This window comes from Tamandua tetradactyla, chromosome 15 (genome assembly GCF_023851605.1).
Source record: "Tamandua tetradactyla isolate mTamTet1 chromosome 15, mTamTet1.pri, whole genome shotgun sequence".
NCBI lineage: Eukaryota > Metazoa > Chordata > Mammalia > Pilosa > Myrmecophagidae > Tamandua > Tamandua tetradactyla.
Window position 1 is genome coordinate 71,303,167 of NC_135341.1, and position 27,127 is coordinate 71,330,293.

General features: G+C 41.2%; 1 protein-coding gene across 4 annotated transcripts in view; it reads right to left on the reverse strand.

The window, feature by feature from the left end:
* The window catches only part of PLCL2 (phospholipase C like 2), a 206,989-nt gene that overhangs the window by 25,750 nt on the left and 154,112 nt on the right, over positions 1-27,127 (reverse strand). For all 4 annotated transcript variants that reach the window (XM_077130040.1, XM_077130041.1, XM_077130042.1 and 1 more), the window contains exon 4: positions 14,712-14,787. In XM_077130040.1, the coding sequence (XP_076986155.1) occupies positions 14,712-14,787 (76 nt within the window). The remainder of the gene's footprint in view (positions 1-14,711; positions 14,788-27,127) is intronic.

The window sequence follows — 27,127 nt, forward strand, 5'->3', positions numbered from 1 at the left end:
GAGCCTGCCCATGTGGAAAAAAAAAGAAGTATACTATTGGATTTTTATGTCAGGAACTGTTTTTCAGAAAGATAACACTTCTTTTCATGTCATCTCTTGAAAATCTAAACAGCTTATATTTTTCCTTTGACTGGGCCATATCTTCAATTTTCCTGGTGTGATTTGTTATTTTTTGCTGGTGTCTAGATACTTAATTACCTTAATTAATTTATTATGGAGATTGCTTTCACTTATCTTACCTAGGGTTTTCTTGCTAGATGAGTTTGTTGTCTATCTGTTCTTTGACCTTCAGTTCAGCTTTTTCTGGGCCTCTAGCTTAAATTTTGTTTAACAGAGGGTAATTTTTCAGTTCTTGTTTTCTTGTTTCTTGTCCTGCTTGTAAGGTGCCTTTTTCCTCCCCACCCTTAGGAGGGTCTACATAGGTATTACAGACTCCAGCCGGGTTTTCCGGACTAAACTGGCCTCCTATCAGGGGGAAGGAGTCACCTGCGTCAGTTTTCCCTGAGGGTGAGACCCAGGAGGTTGAAAGACTTTCCTGTGAACTCTCTGGGCTCTGTTTCTCTTATCCTGCCCAGTATGTGGCGCTTGTCTGCCTGCAGGTCCCACCAGCAAAAGATGTTGTGGCTCCTTTAACTCTGGAAGACCCTCCCTGCTGGGGGCGTGGTGGAGACAGAGGAGAGGTTGTAGGCTGGTTTTAATGGCTTCAAATTGCCAAGCCCTGGGGTCTGAATTCCTTGAGAGAGGGATTCTACCTAACTTGGGCTTCACCCCTCCCCTGGGGAAGGCACAGGTGGGAGACAGCCCTGAAAGCAGTCTGTTTCTGCCTATGCCTGGGGCAGTTGCAGCCTGAGTAGTCCACTGCTGAATCCAGAGGCAGCCAAGCCTCCGTAGAAACAGCCACAAAAACCTCCGTTTCGTCCCCTTTCCTCTTTTTCGGTTAGCCCAATAAGTGACCTCTGCCTTGACCAATTTCGCCTGAGCTGGGGGCCTATTTTTAGTAGTCAGAATTTGTTTATTAATGCCACAATTGGTGTTCGGTTGGACTCAGTCCCTTCTACCGTTAGAGCGTCTTTCCTTTCCCTCCGGGAAGCCACCTGTGGGGGAGGTGCGCCGGGCGCCGGCCGCCGCGGCTTGGGGAACTCACGGTTCCAGAGACTCGCAGCCAGTCCAGCTGGTCCAGACTGGGGTACGCTGTGTGTCTGGTCACTATCGTGGCTCCGGGAGCTGTTCTGTAGTGTTTCTGGTTATTTAGTAGTTGTTTTGGAGGACCAACTAAAACGCGCACATTGCTAAGCCGCCATCTTGGCCAGCTTATATTTTTGATAGATGCTTTGGTTTCACATAATTATCCAAGTACTATATTGAAGTCGTTTATACTTTAAAACATTTTGGAGGGACTTTAAATGTAAAATAACAAAATTAAATATAATGCTGAAATATTAAATATATTTTATGAAGATTAATAAATGGGTGCAAATTTTCCAAGATGACATAATTAAATTAATTAAGAACATTAGCAACAACTGCTTAAAATTATAATGGAGTGTAGTGAAGAGAATTTTTCACTTGTATCAAGCTTTATGTTTCCAAATCACAGGTAACAAACTGAGAAGAAAAACAAACAGCCATCAAAATACATGAAATATAATATATACAATAAAAAGATATAAAAAAGAGGCTTTTGCTTTAAAGGAAGAGGGACCAAATCAGAAACGTGGCATCATCTTCTCTTCCAATTAAAACAAATGCCATTTACTCCTTGCCAAACATAAAGTAGATGGCATTTCAAGCATTCTAGTTGGGAATTTCTCTACCAATTTAAATTATATGAATCTAAAATATAGTATATAGCACATGGCTAAAAAAAATTTAGAAGCAGAAATAATTTTTAAAAATACTCATAAAACAGACACATTGATCTTAAATTCGGATATATTTAAACACTAGTCTTTCAACTGAAAATTTACTTTGCTGTCCTGAAAAGCTCTCCTATCACAAACATAATCAATGTAAAAGTAATTTTTGTGTGTGTGGCAAATATAAAACAAAGGCAAAAGGTAAAATCTTTCAAATGATTACAAATAAAGGTATATTTATACATTTTGACATACATATTTGAAATCCCCCAAACTAGCTTTAGAGGATGCTACCTAGAAGATGGAATTCCATACAACATGGGTTTACTTGGACCTTATTCAAGAGGTAAATTTAGGAGCAGCCTTCAAAGTGCCTCAACATAACATGGCCTGCAAGTGTCCTGTGGCACAATACCACACTATATTAAGAACAAAATATCAGATATCTGATAATCTGATAATTTTTTTTACCTGCTTTACATAAACTACTTGTTGCAATATACAGCCTTTGTAAACTACATGCTCTGCTCCAAACCTCCAGGGCTCTGAAGTTTGGGTGTGCCACCCACACGAGGGCATTCCACAATCCCCACAGAGACACGGAACTGCCTGATTACTTTTCATATAGCTCCAGTTGGTGATCTCTCTCTTGACCTTCTTCCCGAACAGTCTTGGCATCAGCAAAAGCCAAATTATTTTAGGATGATTCGGAGCTGTTAAATGCCATTCCACATGAGATGGAAAAGATAAACCAGGTCTTCTAAATAAATCAGTGATACCCAGATGGAGGATCGAAATCCCTGGGATGCCAAATCCACAGCAGTTCAATTTGTGAATGAATTATAAGGTTTTCTCATCTGCCAGCATTTTCCATCTGGGTGAATGTAGGTGAGACAGCGTTGTAGAACTTTCAGTCCTTTGTGGAATCTAACTACCATGCCATCCTTCTAAACACACAGTTGTGGGGTTTGTTTGTGGTAGGATTAGGTGAGAAATAATGTTTACTAGGCCCCTCCTCCACTCTGAGAAATAAACAGGCCTTCTTTACCCCAGTTATATTCGTAGCTGATGTCTTTATCCTTAAACCATTTTTGTTTGGATTGCCACTCAAGCTGATTCTTTTCTTCTCTACCACAGTTTGGCATGATTATTTACCTCCTCATGATTGCATTCTGTCCCCTTCTTACTTTCTTTTTATAATTTTAATTTTTGAATAGATAATATATACATGCATGGGGTGGTACGATGGTGGCTCAGCAGGCAGAATTCTTGCCTGCCATGCCGGAGACCCAGGTTCCATTCCTGGTGCCTGCCCATGCCAAAAAAAAAAAAAAAAGATAAAGAATATGTATGTATTTGTCCTTATATTTATATATAAGGTATTCCTAATATATGCATATATGTATAGTGTGTGTGTAGGTGAATATATACATACATATTCTTTTTTTTTTTTATGGCAGCATAATGTTCTCATGTATGGATGTGTCATAACGCATTCCACCAGGGGCCTGCTGTGGATATTTAGATCGCTTCCAATGTTACAAAGAAAACTTTGTACATGTCATTCCCTAGGTTTGTGAACATATCTGTAGAATAAATGCCTAAAAACAGAATTGTTGGTTTAAAGAGTATGTAATCTATAATTCTAACATTTTGAGTCATATGGCCTTCCCTAGGAATGGACCCAATTTACATTCCCCCCAGTGATGTGAAAGGGTCAGTTTCCATTGTAGCTTTCCCAATCCCCATGACCTGTGAGTGAGCAAACTTTGGGGTCTCTGACAAAAACATTTGGCCCTGATGCATGAAAACTGGGGTCTCCTTGAAATATCTCATGCATATCTCATGCATGCAGCTTCCAGAACATCCTAGCCTTCTCCCCTCCGAATGCTACATCTTAACCTTCTGTGATTGTTTTTTTTCTCATCTTGCCAACATCGAACTCCTTTTTCCATTGTCACTTAGATGGTATCAGTCTCAGCTTTAAATACCGCCTTTGTGCTAAAGGCATCCAAAAGTATTATCTCCAGCCTGGGCCTCTCCTTCTATTCTACATTTGGAAATCAACTAGGCTTATCAGACTTAACTTACCCAAAAACAAACTCCTGATCTTCTCTCCCAAACCTACTTCTCTCTTAGTCTCCCACATCCACATAACAGCAGTTCCATCCTTTCAGGTACTCAAGTCTAAAACCTCAAAGTATACTGACTCGTCTCTTTCTCTCCTGCTCTTTATTCAATTCATCCACAAATGCTGTCAGTGGCATCTTCAGAATATCTAGAATCTAACCATTTCTCAAAGCTCCCTGCAAACCCCTGTACCAGTCTGACAAAACTGATAGGTCTCAACGGTTCCAAAAGCCTCAGTGGTCTTCTTGCATCTGCCCCTGGGCTGTCTGCTGCAGCCTCTCCTCTGTTAACATCCTCAAAGAGTTCCAGCCTCTTTGCAGCATCAGCAGGACCCTGCGTCATCTGGTCCGCCCGTGACTCTCTGGCTTACTGTGCCCCTCCCCTTGCTCATGGCACTTGGCCACACTGAGCTGCTTGTTCCTGCTCACCTCAGGGCCTCTACACTCACGGCCCCTCTTCTGGGGGTAATTCCTTCCCAGTGAAATGGCTTGCTCCCCCAGGTTCCATCACACCTCTGCACAAATGTCACCATTTCACAGATGCGTTCCCTGAAGCCTACTTAAAACAGCCACCCTCTCCCCTCTCCCCTCGCCCTATCTGTCAGGGAAGTCAGGGACACCTGTTAAGGGGTCATCACACAGACCTCGCCTACGCCCCCCCTTCTCTGGGGAAGTCACAAACACACCTGAGGGGCCTTCCTGCTACCTCCCACCTCCTTTTCTACCGTGTGCCATTCACAACATGGGGGAATGTGAAGTCCGACGAAAAGGCCAGAGCCTGAATCCTGGAACAAACAGCTCCAGATGCTTATCAGAATAGGAAATGTCAGCAGCTCCTCTCGCCCCACAACCACCACACAAAGCGCATAGCTTGTTCTCTCTCCTCACACAAGATAGGGGCCTGCATGCTGCCATCTACTGACCCCAACCCCGACCTGGAGCAGGTTTCGGCCACCTTCGGAGACTCGCTATGACGGGACTTCTTCCCCTGCTCTTTTGGACTTCTTGTGCTATGCCAATGACAAGGAAATCTGCCTTTTCTGTATTCTCTGTTCTGTACAATAAAGAGAGGATTTGCTGAAAGTTTCTGCTGTACCCTGAACCTGTGTTCCTACCATGGGCTGTTGTGGCAACTCATGCCACACTAGCTCCTTTCTCTGCTTTACTTTTTCCAAAATACTCACAATCTGACACACTAAATATTTTACTTGGTACCTTTTTGTTTATTTTCTGTCTCCCACAACTATATTTAAGCTTCATGAAGGAAAGGATTTAGACAGTTTTGTTCATTACTGTATTCCCTGTATCTGGAGTAGCGTATGGAGAAGCTCAAAAATGTTTCTTAAATGAATGTATACATCCCTTGTACTTTGCATCTTTTATGAATGAGGTTCGATGTCTCTTCATTTTGTTTTAGTCTTTTAAATTTCTCTTATTGAGAAATGTTTATTTGTATTCTTCACAGAGAATGATAACACTGGGCTGCTGGCCTTTTTCTTACTTATTTGTAGGCGCTTCATATACATCAGAGGTATGAGCCCTTTATCTACGATATGCATTGCACATATTGTTTTCTGTCTCTAGCTTTTGTTTTGACTTTGCTTTGGATAGTTTTTGCCTTGTAGAATTCTTTCAATGCAGTCTAAGACACCATCTTTTTTCTTCTTTTAAAATTTTATGCCAAAATTTCTGGGTTTGTGTTATTTCCATGCCTGCATCCCCAGTCTCACTTACTGTTTCCCTCTTTGCCTTGTGATGCTTCAGGAGGCTCACCGCTGTTGCTAGGTGGACCTTCTTCCCCTGCACATATGCTATCCCCTTTCCCAGAATTTCTGTCTCCACCTGCCATGCCACCTGTTTGAGTTTTCTCCTGTTCCAAAACCTGGTGCGATAGTCACTCCTTTTGTGTGCTATCTCTGCTATCCGACAAACACTCACTGCTGTACTTAATACCAGCGCACTGGTGACCTCATCACACTCCCACTCCAACACCAGGCCTGGGGCCCTCTGAGGGCAGGGTCTGTAATCTATTAATCCAAGGACCTCCAGCTTCTGGTCAGACTGAGATTAAGGACCTAATAAAGGCTGAATGAGCATATGGAAAAATGAACACAGCAGTCTATGATCAGTTCAATTCAAGAGCAAGCTTTGTGCCAGGCACTGTTTTTGGCATCTGGGATACACTATAAGCAAAACAAAGATCCCTGGCCTCAAGGAGTTTACATTCTGGTGGGGGGGGGGGGCAGACAATAAGCAACAATTATATGGGATGTAGGAAGATAACAACTGCTAGGGAAAAAAGACAAAGTACGGCAGGGCAAAGGGATGAAATGTGTTGGGAATGTTTTAAAGCTTTTAGGTTGAAGTAAAACACCCAGTCATACTCCATGTTTTTTGTATTTCCTCCCAACCCCTTTTTCCTTAAATACCTCCTCCGCACAAGTAAGTTTTCCATTTGGATGACAGGCAATCAATTCTAATCGTAGGTCTGACTGTACCTCAAGCTTCACCATCCTTTTCCATTTGACCCTCTCGCTGTGATATCAGTGCTTGGCACATTCAAAACAGACACTCAGAAATAAGCTCTTCCTATTCTAACATTTCAGGCATCTTCACTCATTACTGGGGGGAGCATGTGAACACGGACTGCAAAGGAGACAGGTGAGGCAATCAGGGAGTCCTCGGGTCCCCAACTACTTAATGACCCACTGCTCTTCACAGTTTCTTGAAGGGTCCAAGACATTGGCAGATAGACTTGAAACAAGGGTTTTACAACCAAATACGTTGGGAAATGCTGAGCTAAAATGAAGGCTATTCAGCATTTTAATGTGCACTGAGCATCTCCCAAGGGGAACAAGTTGTGTTATGAAAATGCGATGAGGAATCCGCTGCCCAAGGAGAATGACGAGTGTGCCTGAATCAGGCTTTGGGAAATGGTGGCCTAGAAGATGAAACCCAGACTGTTTAGTCTTGAAGTAAAGAGCTTCCATCATTTGCCCAATCTGTATTTCCAGCCTTAATTTCTCAGCTAGGATCATATATTTGACGAGCACTGAAAGCATACCTTGATGATGAAGCCATCGAAGGTTTCTTCCCCACTTCACATTCCTTTAGGACCCAGTTCAAGGCTCATCTCCTCCTCTGCAAACAAAATGCTTGAGATTGCCCCATTCTTCAAATTTCTTTTGTTCCTGCTATCTGTGCCACTTGTTTGTGTTTTATTAATTTTCATAAACAGCAGAGACCTTTAACAATTATTTCTTGTATTTCCAACAAATAATTAGCACAGTATTTTGACAGTGAACACATTCCATAAATGTATGACTGAGTTTTCCTTTAATATGTTAACACGTGTAATGACATTGACCTATAATTAAAGAATGCCGGCTAATTAAAGTGGCTTTAAATTCTTTATTCTTAGAAGAAGGTTTATGTCTAAATATTGTTAAAATATTTTTAGAATGCATTGTTCGCTTAAACCAACTACAATCCCTTATATATTTATATTGTATTATAGGATGTGTAGCCATAGAATTTGAGAGCTGAAAATGCCTTTTAGAAGTCATCTAGGCCATTTTTTTTCATGAGGATTCCTCTTAGGTCCTACACTACATACACACTTTTTCAATCTTCTGGCATTCGTATGAGAAAGGTAATTTCCTTTGTGGACTTCGCTTGAATTGTAGTTCTTCTCAGCTTTAACAGACAAATATGATAGAATAATAAAAGCAGCTTTTTTGGGGGGTGCGAGCTCCAGAGCTGAAAAGCAGCCTGACCTAACAATGGTCATTTCTAACCCTTTCCCAGCTGACCATCTGCTGAGATGATCTTGAGAGTTACTGTTTAAATGTAAAAATGATGGCTTCAGAGACTCTGTGGATTTGCAAAGGAAGGAGGGGAAGAAGCAGTGAGAAGAAAGCACAACTTTGGGGTGTGATCACAGGTCAGAGACCCCAGGAAGGTCAAGAGGTCCCTTCTTTCCATTTCACGGCATTGGTGAAATCTCACCACAGGAAGATGTGAGGAAGAACGGACATGCTCTTCTGGGAAGAGGGCTTGGTTGTGTGGGTCAAGAGGTCAGCTGCACTATTCTCTTTGAGGGGCAGGAAAGGGGGATCAAATCTGGAGAAAGAACCCAGAGGAGGACAGTGGGGATGCTCTGCTCTGCCCACTAAAGAGGGGTCCTTGAAACCTCAATGTGCTCATTAAAATGCAAATTCCTGAGCCCTCCTCCAGAAAGGTGTAATATTTTGGGAGTGTGGCAAAGAAAATGCATTTTAAACAACCATCCCCAGGAGTTTCCGAACACACTTTGTTAAAATACGATCAGTATGAGAGCTGATAGAGGAATCTTAAAGCGGACAAGGGACAAGAGGAACAGAAGATTGTCGAGTGTGGGGAGACAGGGAGTTCCTGGAGACCAGTTTCTTATTTTGAAGTTTTCACCCTGAGTTGGCCTAGTTGTCACTTTAGTGATGAGAGAGAGAGAGGAGAAGAAACAGAGGCTATGGATGAGTTTCTTACCTCTTGGTGTCTCAGGGCTTCACCAATTGTTAGTTAATTAATTAGTGAGGGCCCACCTGAGCATCTGGGGAGTCAACACCCAGTGTTTAAGACAGAGATGCTGATGGCTCCAAGGGTGCTGTCCTGCCTGACTGTAAGCTCCAAGTGTCTCCTCTTCAGAGAAGCTCAGTATTTCCTTTCAAAGTTAAGCATTAACTCCCTATACCCTCTGCCACCCTCTCTCCCCACCAAAAAAAACAACAACAATGAATGCTGATGGATTGCAAATCATGGATGGGAGTCCTTGTTTAATCTTATGAAGTAACTGTCATTTCAGTGCATTCCAAGATTGCTGCTTATTCAATCACTCTTCTTTCACTGCATTTCAGGACTCACAGGGCCATCAGGGAATCATATAATCCACCGCCATTTAGGAGGAGGATGATGAGGCATAGAGGGGTCAAGTGAGTAACCTAACATCACACAGCAAAACGTGGTAGAGAGGCCACAAGAACGTGGTTCTCTGGGTCTCCAGAAAAGAATCTTCTACCTCCATAAAACAAAGCTGAGAAACATTCTGACTTAAAAGGAAAACAAAAGTTATAAGGTCTCAAGCTTTCTTTTTACAAGTATTTTCACACAGAACGCTAGTGAAGTGCTTTCAGAATGAACCCTGCAGACAATTTTACATCTACTGGCCTAGGGCAAGATGATGACTGTGAGCAAACCACCTGACGGTTGGGGACGGGTTACTTATCTGTAACCTCAGCTCCCAAGCCCACGCCGAGGTCCGAGGAGTTTCCAAAAATAGAACAGGACCCTGAGCAATCAAACCCAGGGCACGGAGGTCAGGCCCACACTGCGCGCTCTCCTGTGCGGGAGGGGTCAGCCTTGCCTGCTTTCCAGGGAGATAAATCCATCACACGGGGTCACAGAGAGGTGCCAACCACTCAGCAGAATAGAAGCAGCAAATTAGAAAGAAAAAAGAGAGCAGTGTACAAATCAGACAGTCAGAAATGCAGTGCCGACTGTCACAAGAAAGTGAGAGTTAAAGGAAGGGAAATGAAATACAACTGCAAAATCCTGGGAAGAGGACGTGCACAGCGGAGCGCGCTGGCCACCAGCAGGGGTGCGGGGGGGTCAGGGTCCCCACCAGCTGAAAGCCCTGGAAAATCCCTGCGTTCAACAGCAGCATAAAGATGGACACCTCCTAGGGTGCCCCGGAGCTTTCATAAGGAAAGTTACATTTTTTTAGCAAACCAAGTTTAGGGAAGCAGGGATATGTAGAATCTACTGTAGACAATTTTCCATTAAACTGATAAAGATGAAGGGTTCTTAAAGCTTTCCTTACTTGGGAAGTTACCTTACATCCCACTTCACTCAGTAATGATGCCACCCTGGCTGCTGTGCTTGAGACTCTATACATGTTAAAAACAAAAAACAACAAACAAAAAAAACGAGCTTCCATGTAACTAGGTCTGGGGTGGGCTGGGTTTTCTTTCATTCAGAGCTTGATCCCTCCTTCCTTCTCCCAGTCAAGCCGCTCGCACACGGAACCAATTCTGCCGCAGGGGGGGAACTGGGCTCCCCACCCAGGGGCGCAGGCAGTGTCTGCCTCAGTCAGGGGGCGCCCAGCTTCCACCCCACTCCTTCCTTCCTTTTTCCTCATCGGTTTACATTTAGTTTTTATTTTTATCAGAATTTATATGCACATAATTCAGAGAGCCAAATAGTTGTCACCCATTCCCCTTCCCCAGCAGCAGTCACATTCCACCCCTTTAGCAATGCGTTTCCCCCCTTTTTTTGGTAAGTATGTGCATAAGTCTGAGTAGCATACTTACAGAGTTTAGTTGGAATTTTTTCTCTTTTCAGGTATTATGTATTAAACTCCCAACATGAAGGCCGAGAATTCTGCTGACAGTAACCTCCCCAGTGCCAGGATACATGCAATCTCTTGACCATCTGGGGCCTACTTCGTTCACACTGCTTCTCTTTTTGCTCTCTCCCGCTATCCCAACCTCTGGGGGGCCGGGGCCCCAGACGCCCAGTTCTGACCTGGTGCAGGGTGGGGGGCATGCGTTGCAGCGTTTCTCAGATTGCTCCTCACCTCTCCCCACTGTCTGCTTCAGATACAATGTTCTTGATTCTGTCAAGTCAATTTTAACTTGTTCATCTTTTATACAGTTTCCAAAATCCACTGTTTTACTCCTTGTGGATTTACGCCTTTAAAACAAAAACTCTTTATTGTCATTTTAAATGGTGTTTCAGAAGGGAGTGGACACTAAATGTATGTGTTAATTCACCATTTTTAACAAGAGACCTGTCATTGTTTTCTTTTTTCTCCTCTCCTGAGAAACATTTATTTTCCATTTAAAATCACCTGATAAAAACACAGTTCACTGAAGCAAATAAATTTGGGTTTCCTACTAGAACATCTTCGTAACCTTTATAAAGTATATCAATGTAGTGACTAGAAAGGAAATTACAATTCATAGATAGGCTAATGTTTTGGCCATTAGAAGAGAGAAAGAGATAGTTATTAGAATTCAACAAACTTGATATTAGAATTTGACAAAGATTTGACAGAGCTTTCATGAACATTTACAAGCTTTTGAAAAACGAACTTTTATGTATGTCTCTCTCTGTGGATTCCTGTTCAGTACCTCTTCATTTGCTCCTTAATTCATTGACTTTGTTATTTGTTGCTAGAACACGCATTTTGTTAGATTAATGGAAATGCGTGTGTGTGTATATTGTGTGCTTACCTGTGGTTATTCCTTTATACACACTCTCCCTTGTATAGCCGGGCCACTTACTATTTATTCATCTTTCTCGCTCACATGCAGCCCAGACCCACTTCCTCCCACATCGTGCTGCAGGGCCCGAGGCTCAATAAGTTCCTTTTGCTGGGCACTACTGACCTCCAGCTCCAAGCAAACTCTCCCTTGATTTTACCCCGTCCTTAATCCACTCTTTCACTCCCTCACCCGCTAAGCTGGTAACTGTCCTACGGCACTCCTTGCTGTCCGCCTTTCCAATGGAAGACACCCCTCCCTCAGAACTTCCCCGATTCTGAGATGCTTTCTGAACTGTCCTGCCCGCTTTCCGAGGTCACATGTTTCACAGGCACTTGGCTCCTTCCCTCTTCACCTTCTCCACCCTGAATCCCCACCTCATTTCCTTTAATGGCTTCCTCTTCACTGGATCTTTCACATTTCTAGGAACATGTTACTGTTTACTTATAAAAATTTCCCTTTAAGTTTCCCACTCTGTTTGTACCGCATCCTCTTCTTGAAAGGAGTGGGTTACGCAGGCTGCGCCCACTGCTCTCGCCGGGGGTTCCTCGGCCTCTGCCCAGGAGCCCTGCAGACGCTTCCCCTCCCCTAAGTGAAGACTTAGGAGGGTCTTCACTTCTCAGCAGTCCCCTCCTGCCCACTCCCTCCTGCAACAGCTGCACCTGCACACACATTTTCTTCTCTAAAAAGTCAATCACAGAGCTCTGCAGGGCTGAGCTAATTTTTGATCTTGTGGCTGGGAGTGGGGGTGACTCTTTACTTTCATTTAATTCTTTAAAAGAAGACTTATCTAATAAGAGAAAAGAAACACTTGTGCTTAAAAGTTTAAAAAATTATATTGAAGCTAAAGTCTCCCTTGCAGCACTTTGGTGACCTACCCCTTTTTGTTTTGTCGTTGTAAGATTAGATTACAGTTCTGCAAGGAAAATAAAAATTACTTAACAAGAGTAAAATCTTATTCAACTGCCATTTAAACCCAATACAGATTAGCAATTCTTCATATAACTAATGACTCTATGCCTTTATAAAAACTGTAAACATGAGATACAGAAAATCAAAGGACTCTAAAATAGGTACTCAGCATAACAAAGGGCTATGAAAGCATTCAGCAGTAATTGTGAAAGTAAAAGATAATCTTTAATATGTTTCTAAAGGTCTTTAAATCCAGCCCAGCAAGAACTCTTGCACAGTGATTATTATTTTTTTCCCTCTAAGTAAAATCCCTAAGAGATAAGACTTTTCAGCTTTTTAAATACCAGCACACTCATGCCTTACTGAAACCAACAGAACAACTTAAAGCCACATTATGCTAGAAATCATGTGTAAAAACCAATGAAATTGCAAAGAATTGGCAATAATTCAAATTACAGAATTAATAAACAGTTCTTTTTTTTCTGATGAATACAGTTTCAAATTTTAATAGTCCCACAATTCTCATGATACATGCGTCTAACAGAATTTGATACTTAATAAAAGTCAAATTACATTTAGTCAGTTAATATTTGAGTGACAACCGTGCAGAATGTTAGAACAGATGTCATGGGTAAAATACGGGCAGTAACTCACTATACAAGCTTGGTGCCATAGGAGGTTATTATGCTGTTTGGAAGATGGAACACATTAATCAAAAACACAATAACTGAAGAAACTTTATCAACTGAAACAAACAAATGGTTTGAAGGATGGAACAGAATGTTTAGGTAAAATAAATTCTAGAATCATGAAAAGCTCCTGGCAGAGGGTTGAGACAACCTGAAAAGGAGAAATAAAGTACAGATTGGCAGAGAGGAGGGAGAGTGATGATTTATCAGACGGATGGACTGTGAGACTCTTATTAATTGGAAATATGCAGGGAATGTGAAGAGCAACCAAAGAGGTCAGATGGATGGCCTAGTGTCTCCTCTGTTCCCTCTTCATTGCTTCCAGGGGTGCTAAGCATCTTCCTCCACTACTGCCAATAACCCCCCAAATGGGTTCTGTCCACCCCAATATTCTGTCCACAGCCACTATCCTCAAACCCCCTCACTGCCTCGTACACTGGGTCCAGACTCCCAGGTCCCACAAAGTAAACGTTTCATATGTCTGACTGAATGAATGACGTGAGTGCTTACTTGCAGATAGCTAGATTTAGAGATCTGAAAAGGCAAGAACCAATCTTGTGTATGTTTTTGTATTTTGGCATGCAAAAGCTACCAAATACCCTATGTATAGGAGAAATTCAGAATATATGGAGCAAATGAATGAGCACATGATTAAATAATATTATAGAATATTGGCAAAGTGAGTGGGCCAGTTCACACATGGAAAGTCACGAGTTTAGATCTGATACAAATGACTTGGGAACTACTGGATGATTTTATGTAGAATAGTGACAAGATAAAAATGGTGCATGAAGCAGCTTTTACTTGTGGATTGTGGGGAGGACTAATCCAGAAAGAACTGAAAGTAGGAAGATCACCTTGCTAATAAGATTTTGCTGATATGATGAGTCAAACCCGATGAAGATTTTGGAGTTTGCTAATCGGTCACTAATGTGAATATTTCTTCAATAAATACTCATAAAGAAAATCGTCACACATATTCCTGTCTTCAATCTATTTTAAACAAGTTCATTTCTGATACAAGAGATGATTTTCTTTTTCCAGGATAGGTAATAGTTACAGTGTTTTGATTTTAAAGAAAAGCAATAAGAAACATTAGAGCTTAAGGACAGATACTCTTATTTATGAATTACAAATATTTTCCTTACTAGAATCTTCTAATCTGATGTACAAATAAAATTTGAAAGCTGAAAGAACTCTATTTTGTCTATTCTATTACAATAGCATAATTGATTTTTTTTGGTTTTATAACAGCTAAAATCGGTTAGATGTGTATGTAAGTAGAATTTTATAATCTAGTATAACATTGAGATGCTTAATTAATGAATTTATCAGCATTTGAAAATGCCAGTGCATTAAAAAGCGTTCAAAGGTTGTAACTAGTGCCCACTTTACTTTTTAAGAAACCATTTTTCCTCTATCACTCTCCCCTCAAGCCTCACCTCTCCTACTTGTATTAAAAAGTCATGGGAGCTGAGTTAACTCAGCAGAATTAACGCTGAAGAATAGATTAGTGCAGGGTTCCTAATATGAGATATACTGGCTGATATTAGAAAAACCCAGGGAGCTTTTAACAACTATTGATCCCCAAGTCCCACCCCAGATCAATATCTTTATATTTTACAAGCTCCTTCACGTAATTTTATCATCAGGGTTGAGAACCACTAAGTTAGTATTTTCTTCAGCCATGGAAAAAGATTTCTTATATCTGATTTTCTTGATCATCTATCAAAAAAGATGAATGATAATTTTCTTCCAGATAGTTTAAGGGACAAATATACGATGCTACTAATTTTATTTTAGCGAAAAGAAACAACGTTCACTTACCTGCCTTCTGACAGTGTACAATCTTTTCATATACAGTGTCTGCATTTTCAATCAAGGCCTTGAGGGACTGAATCATCTGCAAAAGAACATCAAGACAAAAGATTACACCTGACAGCTATCTGACACTCTCTGCACACGTGCACGATTCTTTTCCCCTAAAAAAACAGAGCTGTTGTGATGAAGAAAAATGCTTTCACTTTCCACTAAAGACATTCAAATGTGCATGTACCCTTTGTGGAAAATGATAAAGTCGCGCATCCCAAACATTGGTTTAAACAATACTGTAAGTATTATGTTCCAGATGCAGTTAGGTTAGTTCAGCACTGAACTTGAACCTTGAGTCAGAACTGAACTGAGCTTGTTTTGGTGTGAAAAGCTACAAATAAATATGTACACACCTGATCTGGGTTTGTTTTGTTTATTTATTTATTTATTGCTTGGGCAGGCACCGGGAATCGAACCCAGGTCTCCGGCATGGAAGGCGAGAACTCTGCCACTGAGCCACCGTGGCCCGCCCTGATTTGGGTTTTAAATCATATTTTTCAATCATTCACTTTAACAAAACCTTCAGCTTCGTCTTATAGAAAATTTCAATACTGACATACCTTACCCACTTCAGCCAAAATGTCTTCACCTGGAAATCAGTTTAATGAAACTTAAAATCAAAAGAAATCATTCGACGGCATTCATTACTAATGATTCCTCTCAAAATAATGTTTTTAATGTATTCTATTAATGGCCTTAAAAGTTTAAATTTGATTTTTTGTTCCAAATTACATGTGACTGTTTTAAGAGCCCAAGCTTGAATAAGAGAAAGGATCTGGGCACAGGTGATCAATTATGCTACGTACCAAAAAACTATGAAAAGACCTGTATAAAATCATCTTTTTGGCTCTAAACTCACTATGAAAACAGGATAGCCAGATTCATCTCTCAAGGCTTAATTGAGTACAATGGATGCTCACCTTAGTGTAGATTCTGTTTGTATTTAAATGCTCAAATGTTTTACACTGTAGTCATACTCACCTATTTTACTTGATCATTCCATTTTAAATAACAAGCACCCACCCATCATTCTCTATCCCTTTAAATTCTGCCTTGTTTTTATTCACAGAACTTATTACTGTCTGTTTAGTTTCTTAGCTGCTGAAAGCAAATATCATGAAATGGGTTGGCTTCACAATGGGCATTTGTTAGCTTACAGTTCTGAGGCTGAGAAAAATGTCAAATCAAGGTGTCAACTAGGTGATACTTTCTTCTTGAAGACCAGCTGCTGATGATCCTCGGCTCCTGTGCCACATGGCTCTCAGTTCCACCCTCATCAAGCACTGGGATGGAGGCCAGACTGTCCACAATCACCCAGCATCTGAGAAGACTGGGGCTGCTGCCAGCAGGCAGGAGCCCTACCGGGCCCGCCTTCTCCAAGCTCGCGCTGGGGTGTACTCACCCTTTCTGCACACAGGGGTGGGCCTGCTCTCTTGGCCCAAGAAGATATCTTCAGTCTAGACCTCAGCTTCCATGGTTCTGCCTTTGAAGTGATTTTCCCTCCAATCTGTCCCTTTTAGTCCAGATCGGCAGCAGTTCTGTTCACACAGATCTCGCAAAAAACTCTTCATTTTTGCATGTCGTACACAGGGGTCCAAACCATAGGCAAAAGAACTTTCCACAGATCCTTCCTGAATAACTGCATCTCCAATCCTGACTTGCGCTGAAATGACTGAATGGATCCATGTTCAGTTAAACCCTCACATGGGATATCTATTTTCTGGGGACTCACCTTCTGGAAGAACAGAATTTTCTAAACCATCAATTTCTGGTTTCAGTGTGCTCAAGAATTCAGTTCTCAGCTCATCCCTTTCCTCTCGTATTTTACTATAAGCTGCATAGAGTAAACAGGTAGCACTTTGCACATCTCCAAACTAAGTCAGCTAATCATCCAAACTCATTATTTCAAATTCTGCCGTCCTTCTGACATCAGGACTCAATTATGACAAGTACTCTGCCACTTTAAAACAAGGGCCATATTCCAGCTTCCAATAACACATTCATCATTTCTGTCTAAGTTCACATCGGAAGAGAGACCTTATTTCTACCAACTTACTGTACATATTTCTCCCAACATTCTCTTCAAAACAATCGAGGCCTTTTCTCTCAAGCACGTCACAATTCTTCCAGTCTCTGCCCATTCGCCAATTTCAAAGCTGTTTCCACACTTCTGGCATCTGCAATAGCAGCACCCCACTCTGCTAGTACCAAACTCTGTTTTAGTTTCCTAGGCTGCTGAAAGCAAATACCATGAAATGGGTTGGCTTAACAATAGGGATTTACTCACTTGCAGTTTTGCGACTGAGAAAAATATCTAAATCGAGGCACCATCAAGGTGACACTTTCTTCCTGAGACTGGCTGCCGGAGATAACTGGCTCCTCTGCCACACTGCAAGGCACATGGCAGTGTCTGCCGGTTCCTCCTTCTCTTCCAAGTTTCACTGCTTTCAACTTCCTGCTTCCATGGCTTCCTCTCTTTGCCTTAATTTGATTCTCTTATAAAGGACTCCAGTAAGAGGATGAAGATCCATCGTGAATGAAGTGGGTCATACCTTAACTAAAGGAGCTTCATCAAAAGCTCCTACAAAATGGCTCTGTGGGGTTGGAACTTGCTCTTCTGGGGCACATAAAGCTCCAAGCCACCACACTGTCATACTAATTATTTCATAAAAATTAAATTTATAGAGGTGAGATTATTTGTATAACTCAGAGAACATTATATTTTTATTAGCTGCACTTGTTTAAACTAAAGCACAACCAACACACCTCCTAGAAAGTGCAATAAGTTCTTGAAGTTGGTCGAACAGCATTTGTCAACTTCCACTGCTTAAGAAAACTATGTAAACCCTGAAAAGTTTGAAGGCCAAAGCAGGCATTCATTTACATCTTCATTCATTATCCACTGAGGGTCAACTATCGGAAGCCACTGGGTAGGACGTGGGGATAGAGTGACATACAGGATGCACTCCCGTCTTCACCCTGTCTTTAAGAAATCCACCACCTATAGGTGGAGTTTGCATTTTGGATTTTGTATTTTCACATTTATTCTTCAACATCTGAATCAATCCTGTAAATCAAAATATTCTGCCTTTATGGCTTGATATATTCAATAGACAGTGATAAAAATGAATAGATAAGAACTCGATTACACAGACATAAGGTCATTTGTACCATTACATAATTTGCATATGGAAAAGGTTCACGTCGTCATCAGTAACCTTTTTCAGCTTTGATGTCAAGCCAAGTGAGAGACATAAAAAAGCAAGGACTTCTTCAAGCAAGGATGGTGATGGTCACAGCTCAGTATCAAAGAACTGGCCAACATACAAGCAGGAAAAAGAAAAAAATATATGAGCAATGGAATGAACCCAGGCATAAAGCAAATGGGCAGGCCAGGGGGCAATGCCAGGAGGAAGGGGTAGGACACAGCAGCAGCATGAACACAGGCTCACACACACAGACACGCTGGGAGCAGCTGGGCAAGGCAGACATGCTGGGAGTAGTGGGGGAGCAGAGAGAGCACAGATTCCTATGGGAGCAAAGCCTGGTTGTGCTCTTCATCAGCTTTGTCACCTAGAACAAGAGGTTCATTTCACGGAGCCACAATTTCCTAACTGTAAAATGAGCTTCATAAAAGATATACCTCCTAATGTGAGATTAAATGTAAGGATGTTTGTGAAGCAACTGGCACAGCAAAGAGGCTCACAAGTGGTAGATGTCACAGTCGATTCTCCCTTTATCCAGAAGGCTGGCAGGGCATCTTCTGGTAGCCTTAAATTAGCTGAATGAGGATGCCTTCCCTTCATATGTTTGCTGGCAACGTTTCAAACGCTCATTACTAATTTTAGTCCCACTTAAGAAGCCTGGTGTGGTGAAGCTCAGTGAAACAACAAACCACATTATTATTCTTAGAAGCATCTTCCAGCTGAAAGTATCACATAAGATTAAATAATTATGTACCTTTCAGCTGTAAAATACATGCAAGGCTTAGAAAATGCACATCCATCTCAGGTGCCTGGATTAGGAAGCTCATTGGCCTCTTGTGCTCGGTGTACTTGGACTATCATTTGTTTATTCTTGGGACAATCATTTATAGAGGGCCCTAAGCTAAGTGCTGAGGATGAATAAAGAACATTTGCTGACCCAGGGAGTATGGCAGGGAAAGAAGACAGAGGAATAAATAATTGCAATAAAATGCGGCATTGCTAGCGTGGTCAGTGCGCTATACTGGGTACGATGTTAAATATAGCTCAGCCACAGGCTGCCAGGTGGGACATTTAATGAGGATGCAATAGTGATGTCAGGACATTCACGTTACAACCCAGAGAAGGACACATTTATGGCTTGGACTTAAAAATGGAAGTTCATCTCCTGATAGTGGGAATGAATAAGCCCCCTTTACTTATTAGCAGTAGAGCGTATGACGGTGGCTAACACACCAGATGGAAAACGCAAACCTAGTGAGAAGTCATTTCTCTCGCGTTCAGAAATAAACAGCAGCAGGCTTATGGCAGACCATGTTAGAGGGGCATTCCAGGGGGGATCAGCCTAGGATAAAGCAGGCACAAAGTAAACAGTCAGGAGAATACAGACAAAGCAGAAAGCAAACACACCTAGACCCAACCAGATTCACTTTGTCACACTGGTTATGAAATGTTTTCTCCACTTCCTTTGGGATGAGGAATTACCGGTTTATATCTTTGCATGGATGGGGTAGTATTTGTAATTAGGGCATATATTTATAATGAAATTAATACAAACATGGTAAACAATCCATAGTTCTTGTCCATAGCATGAGTTCATTAATCTTCAGCTCCTGCAACATTTGCATCCCTTCTCCTTCGTGAAGGAAGCCTTCCAGGTAGAGCTGAAGCAGCGTTCTGGATGCAGGCTCCCATGTGGTTAAGCGCTCCACGAGAGGGCAGGACCTGGCACTGGGCCCCCTTCCCTGCCTTGGCCAGCTGGCAGGTGGCTTGCTTTCATTCAGCCAACAAATATGATTGAATGCACAGCATGAGCCACTGAGGATAGCAGAGGCAACGTGGGCGCCGAATGATCCAGTGGAGACGGATTTCTATCTGGGTCTGCTACTTTATAATAAGCTGTGCATATAAATAGTGCAAGTATTGGCTGAATGAATGAAAAATGCAAGTAATGCAAAGCCTCCACTGTATCAGGGACACATCCAGTGCTACTTCACTTAATGCTCACATTAGCTATATGAGGTAGGTATTTATGGATTTAGTTTTACAGATGTAAACCCTGAAGATTCAAGAGTTGAGAAACTTTCCCAAGGCCACCTGGCACTAGGATAAGGGACTGTAATTAATAAGCAATGGAGCTAGTATTCTGTCTGACCCCAAAGCCCCTGCTCTTTCCACAATACCATGCTAGGTCATGACATATGGGGAGCATTGTGCAGGTGGAGAAAAGAGGAAAAGGCATCTCATTTAGGAGGATGGACCAAAGCAGAAAGAAACATAGGAACACCTGACAGTACTACACATAGTATCAGCCCAACTACCAGCTTTCACCTAAAATTGGTTTTTAAAACTATTTTTATAAAATGCTTATGGAGAACATATTTTTAAAATGACAACAATCAACAATTTACTTGGCTCCACTTATCAATTCATTAATATAAAATAATTTATATTTTAATGTGAAACTACTAGTATAAGCAATTCATTCTAGACAAAAGCAGATGTGTGGGGAGAGGCATTGAGAGATGAGCTAAAGGGGAAAAATGCTTTAGTTATGTTCTCTCTGTGTAGATCATGTTAATGTGCCAATACAATGCAAGGCCAGGGAGAGTAGTTGATTTTACAGGCATTATTTGTGTTAATGCAAAAACATTAATTCCATCAGTCCCCTTTAAGTTGTGGGCACACTAATTGGCTATCTGTTGTCAATTAGTGACCTACTACGGGAACACACACTGTTTATGCAGTACAACACACTTTTATATAGTTGTCATTATATGAAAAGAAGTGTCTGGTTACCAGCATCTCTTGAATTTCTGGAATTAAGGTATTAGGAAAGTCTATAGATTTAACATAGCCCAGACACCCATTTCATACAATTGGTCAACACTAATATAAGGGTTTAATACTGAACTCATGAAAAACTGGAAGTTTCAACTAAAACTGAAGTGAAAATTAAGATGTACATTTAAAAAAAATCTAAATATAAAACGTAAGCTGGAAGAAAATCAGAACTGCCTGTCACAAGAATGCCATGTTTTAAAAGTAACTCAGCATCAACGCAGTATACAACGCAGACTTCTCTGTTGATAGATACAGCAATGAAAAGGAATATTACTAGATTGTGCATTACTATATTTTTAGAGGTTGCCCCTTTGTTCTCTATTTTGAAACTTGCATATCAACTAGGAAAATCTGGATTGTGAATAAGCAAGTCTGGCTGTATGTATCATATGCCTGACTTTGGACAATTCGCAAAACCTTTCAATTCCAGGAATATGGATTGTGGCAATAAAGTAATTCGTCCATTATTTTCAGTCTCTGAGTGAAAGAAGTTTCAGCAATAATATCTTCAAGTTCTAGATTTCTTTTTTCTCTTAATCTGGCTTTGAATATCAGTTGCAAAAAGATTTCAAATAGAAAATCCTCCCTCTTAACTTCTCCATTTGCCAGTCCCCAAACAACACACAGAGGCTACGGCTGCTGCTGCTGCTGCTGCTGCTGCTCTTTCTTTGTAAGTTTCAGAACTTACAAAGTCTGAGAAGTGCTAAAATTGTTATGAAAGAGCATAGCTCTATAGCAAAAAAGGTTTGTTTTCAATATAGACCATATGAGTATTTGACACATGACAGGCAAATATCCTCCCGGACTCAAATACCTTAAAGACCGTCATTCTCAAACAAGTCAGAAGACTTATAAAAATAAGAGCACCCCTGCCCGGCCTCTCCTGAACACATGTGGTTCCAAGGCCATCGTGGGGGTCCCGGCCAGGCCTTGGGGTCAGTTTACACCCAGGTGCGGGGGATGCTCAGCAAAGACCCCAGAGGACAGGATCAAAGCAGGACTTGCCCTCAGGACTCCAGGAATAAATGACAAAATAGCAAAGTTGAAGCAAGGATGAGGTTTTCAGAAGACGGGAACTAATTAAGTCCTCCGATTACAATGATCTGAAATGGCAGCCTTTAAAGCTCAATGCCACTGGTGGGTTGTCAACCTTGATCTACAAATCCCTATAAAAGAAGTTGGTGCATAGAAACCACGAATGGGACAGAATATAAGAAAACGAAAACTGCCTCAAGAGTTTTTCAGGTTCGGGGCTGCTTTCTGTGCTCTTCCCTCTCCCTAAGTTAATAATAAAACGGTCCCTTTTCACACTTTACAATACACATTACCACATCAGTGAAGAATCTTGGAATCAAAAACAGGAAGAACAGGATACAGGACTTTCTTTCTTTCACGAAAGTGTCCCAGTATAGCAAAGTGTCACAAAGTTGAACTACTGGAAGAGGAACCATTTATGAAGTTACTGTTGGAGAGAACAATTTTCCTACTTAGAAATAATACAATTATAAAAGTCATATATTTGAACTGTGAGAGTCTGTGCCAGTTTGAATCTGCTGTGAACCCCAGAAAAGCCACGTCCTTTAATCCTCATTCAATATTGTTGGGTGGGAGCTTTTTGATTGTTCCCATGGAGATATGACCCATCCAATTATGGGTGGTAACCTTTGATTAGATAGTTTCCATGGAGATGTGTCTCCTCCCGTTCAAGGTGGGGTTGCTTACTGGAGCCCTTTAAGAGGGAACTACTTTGGAAAAGTGCTGACAGAGCCCATACAGCCAGAAGATACAGAAGGAAAACGCCTCTGTGGATGCCTTATGATAAGAGGAGAGAAAGCTAGCAGATGTCGCCACGTGCCTCCCAGCTAACATGTTGTTCTGGCATCAGCCTTTCTTGAGTGAAGGTAACCTTTTGTTGGTGCCTTAATTTGGATATTTTCTCGGCCTTATTATTGTAAGCTTGCAACTTAATAAATTCCCTTTTTAAAAGCCATTCCAGGGGGTGCAAGTGTAGTTCAGTGATAGAATTCTTGCTTTCCACGCGGAAGACCTGGGTTCGATTCCCGGTACATGCACTTCCCCAAAAACATACAAGCGAAATAAACAAACAAAAAATTCAACAAATGTTGCTGCAATAATGGAATACTCACATGGAAAAATAATGAAATGTGACCCCACCATACAGTATACAAAAAAAAAAGTCATTCCATTTCTGGTATATTGCATTCCGGCAACTTTAACAAACTAAAACAGGGTCTTCGTCCAGTGTGTGTCCAGTTAAACCCAAGCCCTCTCTCCATCTTGCAGGGGTATTGGGGGGTGGCCATGATCCCCCGAGTCAGGGAAGGCAAAGGAAGTGGAGTTTGCAGGCCAGGGGTGGGGTCTGCTGTGCAGTTGACAGCTGTGGTCATCAGCTCTCCTAGCAAAGTCACCACCAAGACACTTCCCAAGCAACAAACGTTTCCAGAGTAACCTACCCTGCTTACTTCATGAAGCCTCACTCCCACTTCCACATTTTCACTAGGCAAATTATAAAAATCCTTTATTTCAAAAAGTACCGAAAGATGTGCCAGATTAAAAGTACTACAGAACTGTCAGCAAACACAGAGGTGTGATGCAGGAGGGAGCAGGGAATACATTGAGATAAAAACAGTTACACTCTCATTAGAGGAACACAGGGAAATGCGGCTAGAAAACAAGGGGTGGGCCCAGGAGGATAGGGTATGGCATTCCACACCGTAGAGTTTGAATTTCATCCCAAACCCTGGATGACTTTAAGGAACAAAGTGCCGTGATTGAGGTGGAATTTCAGAACCATGGCTGAGGATCTGTGTGAAGGAAGAATTGGGGAGTGCGGTAGGAAATGGGACAGGACAGCAGGCGAAGCCACTGCTGCAAGAGAGACAAGGGAGGCACCAGAGGGACAGGGAAGGAAAGGATGGAACTGAGGAAGGACATATAAAGGGAAAAGTGGGATCTGGCTACAGAGGAGGAAAAAGAGGACAGACAGAGGGTAAACTGGATGGGAGAAGAAAACAGTAGCACACCCTACAGCTGTAAAGGGCTTTACAGTTTACAAAGAAACTTTACATATGTTAACTCATTTAGGATGTGGAGTTCTGCGTTAGTTGAGCTGGCAGTTACTGCAGGGTGGTCTCGTGAAAATCCGCAGCAGCACCCAGGATTTTTGTGAAAGCTGGGTCTAGCACTGAAAACTTGGGAGTTGTCTGCACAGAGGTAGTTACTGAGATAAAGGAATGTCTATTATCTCCAAGGGAGGAATCTTACAGATAAATGACATTAAAACATCACAGTGATGTTCCAGAATCACTTGAATTAATAAGCAGAGAAAAGAAAAACTATGAAAGGACACAGAAGGAGTGGTCAGAGGGGAAGGAATAGAACATGACAATTGTTCGCAGATGCCAGAGGAGCATTTCTAAAAAGAAGGTGATCTACAGTATTGAGAGCTCTGGAGGTGGTCATTTAGTGAGCTTGGGTCATCGTGGAAAAAGTAACTTCAGTACTGTCAGTTCTGTTACAATGTAACATACATTCCTAAAAATCACAATTTTTCATCGCAAAATTGTGCAATGAAAATCATAGGACTTATGGAGAAAATGGGGTTGGGGCACAACACTCAGAACCTTCACAGGTACCTAATAAAAAGCAATAGTACAGGTATAAGCATGTTAAATGGTCAAGAAATAAATGCTACAATACATATGGCATTTTACCTTGAAAAAGACTTCAAATTGGTTTGTACAAGTGGGAGCTGAAAGCACCGCAGCTTGTGAGTTATTGTGAAGTGGAAGGAGCGTTATCTGAAATCCGACTGACAGGTTTAACAACAGCCATGGATGGGTGTGGCTCATTACACTTCTGGTGAACCAAGGTAGCTGGCAGGTGTTTTGAGGTGTGTGTGCTCATTCAGCTCACCTGGGGGCAGTTTCCTGCACTCACCTAGTGTGTCTTGTGGGTAAAATTGCACGTAAGCAACTATCAAATTCCTGTTACGCTCAAAGTGTTCTCTAATATATCAACCATGTTTGAACAATTCGTATCTTCAAAGCAAGTGTTATAGCAGAATTGACTGCACAAGGGGGACTTTCAAAAATTTTTCTGAAATTTTTTTTTACAGTTTCTAATTCAATTTTATGATTATTTATTATTTTAAACTCTCACTTTCTAACTTATTGTTTTTGGCATCATATAGGTCTGCTTCAGCTCTCTATTCAACTATTTTAACAATCATTTCTTGCCAGAGAGTAGAAGCCAAATGCCATGTAAATCTGGAATAAATTATCAGGCAGTATGAATAGACCCAAGGTCTACATTCAGGAAGCCAAGAATTCTCTAACTGCTCAAAATCCTTACTTCAGAGCCTTTGCTTTTCACATAGTTCACACTGGAGTTAGGGCATCTAACAGGTAAACGTATCTCTCCTGTTACATAACCATTACCTAAACTCTAGTACAATCTGAATCTTTTATACACTAAATCTCAGATAAAATCCTGTAAAGTAATGCTCCATTTCATCTCTATCTAGTTGAATTTTCACATTGTTATCTTTTTCTCCATTGAAAAAAGTCTCCTCTAACCCCAATGTCTCCATCTTTCCCTTTTCACTCTAAATTAATATATGCCCATTTTCACACACCTGGAAGGGGCTGCATTTCAAAGACTAAACTTCAAGGGCAGCTTCTGAAGTCAATCGCCATGCAAATATAAGACAAAGGTACTACGCTTATTCTACACATTGCAATATAGGTTTCTCCTATATTCACTCAACTGTTTGGATTCAATGTAAAATTCATGAAAATAAATAGTATCATGCAGTCAAAACGACCAACTTTTTGCCTGAGGTTCCTACTTCCTGCCAGTCAACAGATTGCCTCTGGCACCCAGTGGCACCTGGGGGTTTTGCTGAGAGGCATTTCCAGTGTTAGCCACTAGAAGTCCTTAGTAATACACATTTTGCTAGATTGGGAGGAGAGAAAGAAATAAAAAATACTGCAAAGAAGAAATTGGGTAAAATATGCACTATGTAGAGGAATGAAAGAAAAAAAGATAAAATCATGGTGATAGAATTTAACAGAATTAAAATAGTGAATACACCAGGATTTATTTTAGCAAAAACCATATTTTAAATCAGATAAGAAAAATTTTTATTTTATGTAGATAACTGAATATACTAGAAAGTCTCAACCAAACTTTCATTTAAAGAGACTTCACTCACAGTTCTATATTAATTGGGGTTTAGCATTGCTGAAAGTCTCCATATGATTTTAAACATATTGGCTGGGGACAGAGAAGCTCCACTGTGCAAAATAGCTTGGGAAAGATGGAAAGGGGCTCTAGAAAACCAGGGGTTCCAACAGAACCAAAGGATTATTTATGAAATCAATGTACAGATTTTAAATGCTTATCTTATTGTGAACTGTTGGCAAAATTTAAGATTTTCTGAACAGCTTAAATTTTAACTAAAAGTTTAATTATAAAAATTAAGTTATTTAAGGAAGTAAATAAAATTTTGTTACGTTGAAAAGAATTTTGATTTTGATCTTAACTGTTTCTGTTCCTGTACAATACTACATTCGTAGGGGAAACAAAAATTGTTGGACATCAAGCTTCAAAACAGGACCTAAATTATTCTGACAAGGAACTCTAAAGCAATTATAAAACTATGCAGAAAAGCTATATTAAGTTCTACCACTTCATATAGTAATTTTTCATGCTGGGCTTTGCTCAATGCAGATCTTGTATATAGTAAATTCATATGCACTTACCTTATAATAATCTATAATAATCCCCTTATTTCTTCATTTTATGATAACCCTTACAGGACCAGAGTCTTGTTAGGGAAGAACTCTGCACGTGGCATATCATTTTGCACAGGGCTACTGGAGGAAGCCTACATGCAATACTTTCACAGTAAATAGGTGAACTGACAGCAGACAATGAAGCATTTTGCACCCTGGCTACCTCAAGGACTTACTCACCAACCCCATCTTTTCTGTGGCCTTTGGTCATGTCAGCCTCTTGGCACCAAATCCACCTCTCCGCTGTTCTAAACTATACTAACCATGTGCTGAGACAACATCCTTATAAGCCTCTCATCCCAGCCTGCGTGAAATTTAAGTGCTCAAATATCCACTCCGGTCCTGAGACGAGGAAGGGCTATGGCTAAGCAAGGACACTTAGCAGCTAGGAAAGGAACTCTGGGCTGGGGCTGGGGGCAGTCAGGTGCAGCCCGGAGTGGGTGATGTGGTCAGCCGGCCTCTGCCTCTAGCACACCTGGGAAAGGGAAGGGAAGGGTCAGGTCTT